The following is a 10,721-nucleotide window of genomic DNA, read 5'->3' on the forward strand; positions in this document are numbered from 1 at the left end:
GAGCTGCTTCTCGCCCATCCAGGACTCCCTTCAGGCTGCACACAGCGCAGCTCTGTAAAAATAGGCTTGCGGATCCTAGGAAGGCAAAGGATGCCTGATGCCCTGTACTGCTTCATTAGGCTTGTGCCTGGCCCCCACTTCTAGGCAGCCAGTCTGGAATGTCAGCACTCCTAACCAAGGCCACAAAACTAAAGCCAGTCATGGCTATTTTATTTTCCTTTTAAATTTTCCTTTAAATTTTTTCCTAAGATGTCATTCGTGTTGTAGCAAAAGGAGGTCAAATCATTGGACCATTTCCTCAGATCACTTTTGGGTTTTACGTGTTGTCTGCCTTCCTGTTCCTTTCAAGTAACTGCGGGCTCTGGGTTATTGTTTTTTAGGGATGCCAAGTCCCCACCTAAAAGTGGACCAGACAGCAGCGCTTAGTAAGAATGAGGGCTCGGCATCCACCGTGATGACCAGGAAGAAGCCAGCCACAGTGGACAGTGTTGCAATGCCACCAGCCCCAGTATTATCTCTCCTTGCTGCATCTGCAGCCACGGCGGACACAGGTGAGCACTTTTCAGAGGCTGTGGGTTCACCCCAAGGAAGATGGGTGTGGAGGACCACTGGAAATGTTCTGCTGAGTACAGGTAAGAGTTCTCTGCTGAGCCAACCTCCCAGAGACACCGAGCATATGAGCTGTTTCAGTATTGGGTTTTTCAAGTGAAAAAAGGTCTAAGAAAGGAAGGAGATCACCTGGGAACCTGGAGGGATGTGTACTCTGAAGAGCTTTCCAGTCTGTTCTAATACTGGTCCAGTGAGTAGCAACTAAATAACAATATTAATTATTCTTTATCAAGCCTTTATATATGTTATCAAATGTAACTTGTAAAAGAACTCTGTAAAATCAATACTTGTATCCTCTTTTTCAGAAGAGGAAGTTAAGAATAAAGAAACTTGTCCCAGGAATCTGTGGACAGTCGGGGTTCCAAAGCCCAGGCTCTCAACCAGTGTATTTCACTACCTCCCTTGCTCGTTGGGATTGAAAAACAGTAATTCCTGAATTTCCCTGAGACCTTGATTTATTCTACTCCATGATTTTACAAATTCCTCAATAGTCCCCAGTGTCCTCAACAACAGTCAATAAAATATAAACTCTATTCAGGAATCCCAGGTTCTCTGCAGCCTAGCCCCTTCCACCTCTGCTGCCCACATTATCTCCCACCAGAACCTACGCCAGCCACCAGAGTGCCAAGTTCATCTCTGCTGATGGGAAGACAGGCCTTGAATTCATCTCACCACCTGTGCTCGGGGACAGCTTCACTCAATTTCTATTCACATTCTACAGATCTTCAAGGCCCAGCCAGTCCCAGCTCCTCCAAAGCCAATAGTGTTTGGTGTCTCTATCATGCACTTACCAGTCTCATAGAGTACCTTAAAAAATGTCTATTTAACTTCATCTCCCCCATCACAAAAGTGCATGTACCTCAGAGGCAGAGTGCATGATTGAGATTCTCGCTTCTTTATGGCTGACTTATAGTCAGCAGAATGATGGTACATTCCATAAACATTAGTTGAATCAATATACTGACTGGTAAATGCAGTAAACATATTGCAATATTTAGAAACGCCTATTATGAAAAGAAGGCCAAGAAGAGACTCAGTACTGGTATTCACTCCAAACTCATCTTCTAATTCAGCAGGTTGCTTTGAGCAGAGAACTCAATTTGTCTACACACCTATCTCCTTCACGGGCATCAATGGTACTTAGAAAATGAGCCCAGTTGAAATAACAAAAAGAAATGTTTGTAATGACATTTACCAAGTTGAGTTCAGCAAAATATCAGTAGGTGTTTTGTGATAAAAGACGTTTTCATAATTGAGTGTGGGGATGGCTGCTTTACACCTGCTTCCTTTCCTCAGGGATTTTGAGAGCCTTCGATTGACTAATGTGCAACATGAGGTTCAGGGAGGGAGAGACACAGAATTTCAGTCTCATCTGACCACATAACCCATTTTGGGGGGATTAGCTCTTAACATCTCTTGGAAATGGTGTTCTTGCCAGCCGTTTGGGAAATCCTGCTTTGAAAGAATGGATCATCTCTCAAGTATGATCATGAACCTTCACACCTTTCACACACCCATTGTGAAATGAAAAGTTTTGGTGGAAATGCCAGTGATGAGTATAAGAAGATGTCAAAGGAGGGACAGTCACAGAGGCATGCAGAAGAAGCTACTCCTGAGACGCGATGGATCAATAGCACCTTTGTGAGACGGTGTCCAAGCAGAGGGAGAAGAATGGGCAGAGTCCTGGCAGTGGGACCTGGTGCAATGCCTGGAACTCATTTGCCTGGAGCAAAAGATTTGGGCTGTGGTCTTCACTTCTAATCCAGATAATTGTTTATTCAGCCTTGGAGATTAAACATGGGGACTTCCCTTTATGTTTTCAAGAATTAGCCTGTGTATTTCTGCCTTTCTTGCCAAGCACAGATATTTTCCAGGGGCAAAAGATATGTGGTCCCCCATTTTCCTCCCCTGCTCTCTCTCCATTCAATTTGAGAGAACCTGTTCTTGGGATCACATGCTTATATGGGCTTGCTGCCTCTGGTTGCATCTAGTAATTAATTTACAAATATGCCAAGTGGACGGTAGAAACAGGTGGGTATTAAACTTTTAAACCTGCCTCTCTAGTAATCAGAGCTGAGCCAGAACTCTCTCTTTTCAGGACGCAGGCTGTTTAGTTTTGGCAATACTAATGTGAGACCCTCATGAGAATTTCACAAATTTGGTCCACCTCTGGGTCTCAGGCTGCTGAGCAGAACTTTTGGGGGGAAGCAGGCCAGAGATCTACCCCAGGTGCTGGAATCCAGGCCTTCCTGAGATTTCGCTCCCCACAGATAAACAGCTTCCCACAAACCTAGGAGGTAAGAACACACAGCCTGGGCTTATGTCCAACGCTGTTTCACATGTGAAGAAACTAACATCTCCTGAGATTCAGAGGCTTGTCTGAGGTCATACGATTGGATTGGAACCCAAATTTCTTGATTTACTGCCTTATTTCCAGTGGAATCCCACTTCTGTCATAGGCCCAGCAAGAGAAAAGGCAGATTTTTTTCTTCCTAACTATGGACTCCTACTTCTTTTGGAGAACAGTGAGTGAAATTCATAATTTGAGGGGGTGGATAGTTTTAACCAAAACCACACACATAGTAGATGGCTAATAGTTTCTGGGTTTGATTTTATTTAATTCGGTGCCATGCAATAGTCATATATATTTCTGATGAGACAATTTGCTGGATCTTCATTTTCTTTAGAGAGCCTTTCTTCATATTTCACTGTAAACAAGGTAATTTAGAATTACCACTGGCTGCATACAGAAAGCAACTTATTTTCTAAAAGGTTATCATTTCTACAGAATGGTTCCAGGCAACTGCAGGGGGGAAACAGAAAAGAAGAGTTAAACTAAGTGACTTATAAAACAAAGTTAATTTAAGAAATCACTTATTGAGGTAAGACGCTGAAATAATTCAATTAATTTGAATTTTTTTCATTTAAAAATAATGGATGCTAAAGTATCCAATACAGTTCCTGCCACATAGTAGATGCTCAATAAATAATCACTGAGTAAAATTCATGGTTGAGAGGCAGCAGCTGTTCACTTATCTAGTGCTGAACATGGCAGAAGACATCTGAGAAAAATAAACTCTATCTTGCAACCGCTCAGTAATCAGGTGGAAGACATTTGACAGGCATGTTGTAGGTTGCTAGTAAATACTTGCCTCATAATAATCAGTCTGTAGTTCTAACAGTACTTTTTTCAAATAGGTGATCTTTTTGTAAAAAAAGGAACATTTCCTACCTTATTTTATAAACATTACAATATGGGAGAAATGAATGTGGGTCAAAAGCTTTAAAATGTCTTTTCTAGCTGGAGGGGGGATGTTCATGGGTGAACAAGGAACCCAAATTTTTTGTTTAAGACAATTTTTTTAGCTTCTCAGAGTCTGAGAAGCATGCTGATTATGAAGGTATTGATTTGTAGGAGAGAGCAGTAGAGGAGAAACTGAAGAGGGGGTCAGCTGAGAACTTATCGGTTTGTGAGCTCTGGGAGGGAGGGATGGCAGTGGCGGCCACCAGACTCAAACAGGTCAGCCTTTGTGGTCAAACTGCTCAATAGCTATTGACCAGCTGCAGTCCCCTGGCACAGAAGAGGAGCTCCAATTTAAAGGAGCACTGCTTCGTTATTGCAAGTAATTAGGGCTAATGCAGTAAAAGCTTCAATAAAGTTTGTTCAAAGTGATGCATTGGACTAACTTCTCAGGGAGGTCATGCATGTATACAAAGTTTATGATTTCAGTCCTGAAACCTGTTTTTCCCACCTTGTGTCTAAGATGAGACTATACTAATAAGCAGATTCCAAACTGTGGTAAGAACAGAGAACTAAAAATAGATCTACTTTCTGACCCAGCTATCCCAGTATTCGGTATATACCGAAAGGAAATGAAAATGAAATCAATATATCGAAAAGACACCTGCACTCCCATGTTCATCACAACACTGTTCACAATAGCCAAGAGATGGAATCAATTGAAACGCCTATCAAAAGATGAATGGATTTTTTAAAACTATGGTATATATACACAACGGAGTATTGTTCAGCAATAAAAAGAAACGATATTCTATCATTCGAAGCAACGTGGATGGAACTGGAAACCATCATGTTAAATGAAGTAAGTCAGGCACAGAAAGACAAATACCACATGATATCATTCATGTATGGAATCTAAAAAAAAAAAAAAAAAAGTAGTTCTTATAGAAATAGAGAGTAGAATAATGGTTACCAGAGGACAGAGGACAGGAGGGTGAATCATTACGCAGTGTATGCATGTATTGAAACAACACACCGTACTGCACAAATATGTACAAGTAAATGTTAAAATAAAAATAAATAGATAAATAATAAAACAAAATCTCTATGATTCTGTACCTGAAAGTCTATACTAGGAATGACAGAAAAACAAGTATATCCTTATTTTTCTCGGTCTCTGTTTATCTGTCTCTCTCACACATATATGCATATACACACACCAATATTCTCTCATCTTAAGTCTGAGGAGAAAAAAAAAACATATATCAGGAATGCTATCACCAAATCTTAACTGCTCAAGTTGTAGCTCCTTGAGAGATAACAGAGGGAAGCAGAGTAAGCACAGTTCTTAGTTTTTATCTGTTTTGTATCAAGGCTAATTTATTATTCTCTCAAACTATATAACCTGCCTTGTTTAAAAATACCAAAGCCCATGAGTAAGTGAAAATATTTAAATTTCTCAAGTCTATTAAATTTGTAGGCATTTTCCTTCTAAGGGGAGAGACTGATATTAGCTAAACCATTTAGTTATTAACCATATTATCAGCCCAATCAAAACTGACTATACCTGTAATCAAGATGCAAAGCGTTAAGCTTGAACAATTACCTTCTTTTACAACTAATAGTAGGAATTCTTAATTCTAATGAAATCTGGCATGCTTGTAGCTGGAAGAAAATTATCACAAAAATTGCTCCTAGTTCCCAATTCTGTGATGCCTGTTTTTTCTCTTAGCCTCTGCCATCTGTGGGAAGGGTCCCAAAATAACGAAACAGTATCAAGGTACAAAATAGCAAAGAACATGAATTTAAGAATTATATAATTATTTACTTCACTTGCTTTTTTGCCTTATGTGGAACCATGATCTTGCAGCTCCTAACCAAAATTACAGGTCAATTTAGCCAAAAGACTTGTCTTTCAAGAGAACCAAAATAGAGCAAATAAATGTGCAAGTTAATAGGATTTGCAACATCCAAGGGCTATAAGTTTATACACTGAAGAAGTCTTCAAATTGCAAATTAAATTCCTACAAGCCCAGACTAATCACTTTAAATACATAGTAGAAAACCTTCCAAACAAGATCCAGAGAAAATAAAGCTTAATTATAAAACAATCGTTCAAGTTGTCTGAAAAGTACTACCTATCGGGCTCATGTTGCAGCACCATGAAATAAGTCTGTGTTTGCCTAGAAAACTCTGCTGAATGTGGTAGGCTCATGAAAAGTCCCCTCCCCTGGTTCTGGGCTACCAAGAGACCCAGCCGGGCTGGAAGCCACTGTCCCTTCCTGAGAACACCATCACATACCAAAAGCCTTTTGAAGAACCTCCAAAAATTATTGTACTTTTCTCCCCAAATATGGGAAATAAGCTCTTTTCTGATTTAATGTGAACATTAGCACCTGAGTCTTTCCTATGGCCAACGCTATAAACATCCCAGAGAAGCACTGAAATCTTCAGAATCCATCCCCTGCCTTCTGCTCCAGCCTCCTCTCCTTGGAAATTTCACCAGCACCGAACTCCTTTGAGATCTCCGCTGTCAGAGTATAATTTTCAAAAAACTAAAAATTCATGTTAAAGATCCATTCAGCTCTTCGGTGAAGAAGACAGCATGCTGATAAAGGTGGTCCAAAGGAGAATGAGAGGAGCGGGGCATTGCAGGAATGAAGGCACTGGAGAAAGCGTGTCGAACAAGGTTGCACAGTTAATGTCCTAATCGGCAATAAAACCATAACCTCTGGGCTTCTCTTCTCTGTGAGACAAAAGTCATCTGCATCTTTGCTTGCAAAATCTGCAAGTAAACATATAAAAACAAGGTTGCACAGTTAATGTCCTAATCGGCAATAAAACCATAACCTCTGGGCTTCTCTGTGAGACAAAAGTCATCTGCATCTTTGCTTGCAAAATCTGCAAGTAAACATATAAGTTTGCAGATTTGGGGCCTTTAATCTTGGTAGATAGCAAGTCCAGCAAGGGCACATTTCTCTAGATAATTAATAATCATTGGGAAGCCCTGAAAGGACACGCAACCTTCCATGTGCCTTGTTTCTAAGTTTTGGCTTATTTTTCTTAACACCACACATAAGCCATAAAATGCTCTAGTTGAACGCAGATGTTCAGTGCTGCACTTACCAGCTGGGTGATCTTAGATCTCAGTGTTCACATCTTTAAAATGGGGAAAAGAATCACATAAGCCATAAAATGCTCTAGTTGAACGCAGATGTTCAGTGCAGCACTTACCAGCTGGGTGATCTTAGATCTCAGTGTTCACATCTTTAAAATGGGGAAAAGAATACTACCTAGTGTAGAGGATCATGCTGATGAATAAGTGAGATAACCGTCTAGAAATTACCTGACACATAATAAGAGTTCAGCAAACGGGTGCTATTATTGCTGCTGCTGCTGCTGCTGCTGTTGTTGTTATTATTATTATTGTTATCTGTTTTCCACCCTGGAATGTTCTTCTCTCACTCACCCATTACCTCATGCCATTTAGGTGGCTAATTCATGATTATTCTTCAAGACTCAGCACAGGTACCTTCAGCTCTAAGAAACTTTCCCTGACACCCATTTTGAGAACCACCTCAAAGTCAAGTTGATTGACACATGCTCTGTGCCTCCTTGGCTCCCTTTAAGCCCATTGATTGTTGATTCCTACATTTAAAACAGTATCTACACTCATGCCTGTGTCCCACACTGGACTACAGGATCACATATCCCCTATGGTCAGACCTTATTCAACTTTAAAACCCCAATACCTAGCACTGAGGTGGGCAAGGAGTAGGTAGTCATTAAATATCGGTCAAAATGCATTGAACAACAACTGTTTCTTGCACAAAACCATCTGGGGCATACACTCTATAATATTCATCAGAGCTGAGAGGCAATGATTTAAATGCTTTTTCTTTTCCATATCAGCACCAGAAACTGCAAACCATCCCAAGAATGTTCAGCAGAGGGAGCCACATGGGATGCACCTCTGGGCCTCCAGCCTCTTCTGTTCAGCAATGGCAGCCCAGCCCCTGGTTAATCTACCCCGGGATCCTGGGAGGGGAAGATTATTTTGAAGTTAACGAGTCAGCCTACCTAGTATTGTATGAGCAATAAAAGAGTATGTGTTTATTCAGAGAAGGAGGAACATGCACACATAAGTGTCTTTGTTCACTCAAAAAATTCTATGGGATCTTCAGGATGATCCACTCAATGGAAGACTGGAGATTACATTGGCCTACGTTGTACTTTATTTTATATGTGATAGTCTTGCATTGTGGCCAAGGAATTATTGGTTTCCCTAGGGCGGCAGCCATTCCTATTTAGGTTTTGTCTCATTCAATGAGTATTGGTTATCCCAGGAATTCCCAGAACCTTGAAATATATGGAATAAAAATAAGAGAATTAAAAGCCAGAAGTGCTGCTATTGAGCAACTCGTCATTATATTTGGGTGTCAAGATCCTTGCACAGTGCTACGAGCATAGGAAACACTCAATAAACATGCTTGCATTTACTTTAACTAATTATTTTCTCTCCATAGCTGAGATTTTAGGAAAGACAGAAGATTTAATGACAGGTTTGAAGGTGCTGTATCCATGAGAAGTTTAAACTCAGTTTATCTTCTCTGAATGCTTCATACAGATTATGCTCGCAACCACTCTGTACCACAGTCAGACCCTCTTAAAAACAGAGGAATGATAATAGTACATTTTATCTTCTTCCCAGTGATGGTATCATTCATACCTCCATTGACGCCCAGTGGGAGGTTTAGCTGTGAGGCATCAGACTCAGGGGGAAGTCAGGTGCGATTATTGTAATGAGGACTGCACACTCGGGAAATGCAGGGAAGAAAACCTCCCATACGTGAAGCGATTTCTATTAAGATACTCATTTTATATCAAATATTCAAGCTCTTCTTTATAAATGGGAGAGAATAAAAGGAGACTCTTCCAGGGGCAAATTTTATGTGGCAAAGAACGAAAGGGCACGAATATTTTATGATCAGTTTTGAGATGAAAGTGTAGTGCCTGCCTTATTCACTGGCTCTTTCCATTTCCAGAAGTCTAATTAGATTGTTGGTTTAATGGTGGCAAGATAATTTAGTGGCAACTGAAAGCAACTGTGTTAATGAGAAGGGGGCACAGTGCTTTGGGTTTCCTGTAATTAATGGAGAGTTTCTGAAAAACTTTGTGGTTCCAGTGAAGTTAGCATAGTGAGCCCAGCTGCTGAGAAGAAGGGCAATGACTTTCCTGCTCATTGCTGCAGAAATGACCTCAGGCAACATGGAAGAAACTGTGTATTACTGTCATTACGAATGATCTTGAATGGTGCAGGCAGGCTGTAGTCAAAGAGAGCAGAGAGACAGAGAAAGAGGCAGAGAGAGTCTAGGGTGAGAATTAGGAGTTAGGTGTGACAAAGAGAGAGAGAGAGAGAGAAGACATATGTAATTAACTTGGAAATTAAAGTGGGAATGTGACTACTGATCTTACAGACATTAAAATGATTAGAAGAGAATATTGTGAGAAATTGTATGCCAATAAATTAGGTGACCAAGTTAAGACGGACAAATCTTGAGAAACATGCAAATTACCTGGGGGGCACTGGAGTCATTGCAGCACATTCTCCCAAGGGGTCTCCTCCTGCTGCTTAAACTGGAATAGACTCGACAGGACTGGACTAGAATTGACTTCAAGGAACCTTTGCCAGCCACTTCATGTTGCAGAGGAGAAAATTGAACCGAGAGAGGTTATGAATGCTACCTGACTGAGATTTAGGGAATCTCGACTCTGGCCACCACACCAAGGTAGAGTGGAAACTGGATTAGGAATTCAAGGGTCAAGGTTATTGTGGAGTCCTCATTACAATACTGCAGTACTTTTTAATTCATTCCGCAAGGTAAGTCACTGAGTCTTACTGAGACTTCTGAGTCCTGGTTTCCTTATCAGTGCAATGAGAAAAATAATGCCTGCCTTTTAGGCAGTGGAAAGAAAGAAATGAAATGGCAGATGAAAACACCCATCACACATTCAGAGCCTAGTTTGTAAGTATTTTATAACCCCTCTCATCTCAAAAATGAAATCATGCCATGTTATGATTTAATCATGTTAAGTCATAATTTAGTCATCTTACAACTCAGATCACAACATCCATTAACTGTTCTTTAGAAAACACTATCTTCTCTCCCCCTTCCAAATACCCTTATCTCAGGACACAGTCCAAGACTCTACCCATGAGGCTATTAGTTGCTATATCAAGCTCATCTTACTCAAATATCTACAAGGCTTTGACACAAATTGTCGAATATTCTTAAGAACCATCACACTGCACTCAATCTTATGAGTGATTTATACAAATATAAGATTAGCCCCTGCCACAGGGGAGCTTGACTCCAAAACATCAGGTGACCAAATAATATTTTTAAATGAATAGATTGAATAACAACCTGAGATACTAGCAGATCCATCATTAAGCAACCAGTTGGTCATTAATTTCCAACTGAATGGTAACAAGGGAGTTTTGATAAGTGAGATGATCTGGGGAGAGAAGAATTGAGATGGACTTCCAAGCATGGGCCCAATTAGATAAGCAGACAGAAGCTGGAGAGACAGGTGGACAACATTCCTGAGACAGCAGCGCATGTGGAACTAATGGCAGACGAGGCTAGATGAGAAGTTTGGGGTCAGAAAGAACATGGAGTACCCAAAATTCTAGAATAAGGCATGTTGACCATTCTGAAGGTAGCAAAATGGCAGCTGTGGGCCAATAGCGGTCTACAGTTGTGTTTTGGCTGGCCTTCAGAGAGTGTACATTTTAAAAAAATTAATTAGCTGCTTGTAAACATCAGAAGATTTACATAATCAAGATTTCTGGAGTTTTAGGGGCCGG

The 10,721-nt window shown here is 40.5% G+C and overlaps 1 protein-coding gene across 1 annotated transcript in view; it reads left to right on the plus strand.

The window, feature by feature from the left end:
- Positions 1–382: 382 nt before the first annotated feature.
- The window catches only part of LOC103609656 (SET-binding protein-like), a gene marked incomplete at its 3' end in the record, with an annotated part of 25,413 nt that continues 15,074 nt past the window's right edge, over positions 383–10,721 (plus strand). The window contains exon 1 of the mRNA XM_008593958.1: positions 383–551. Within this exon, the coding sequence (XP_008592180.1) occupies positions 383–551 (169 nt within the window). The remainder of the gene's footprint in view (positions 552–10,721) is intronic.

This window comes from Galeopterus variegatus, unplaced genomic scaffold (genome assembly GCF_000696425.1).
Source record: "Galeopterus variegatus unplaced genomic scaffold, G_variegatus-3.0.2 Scaffold9912, whole genome shotgun sequence".
NCBI classification, from domain to species: domain Eukaryota; kingdom Metazoa; phylum Chordata; class Mammalia; order Dermoptera; family Cynocephalidae; genus Galeopterus; species Galeopterus variegatus.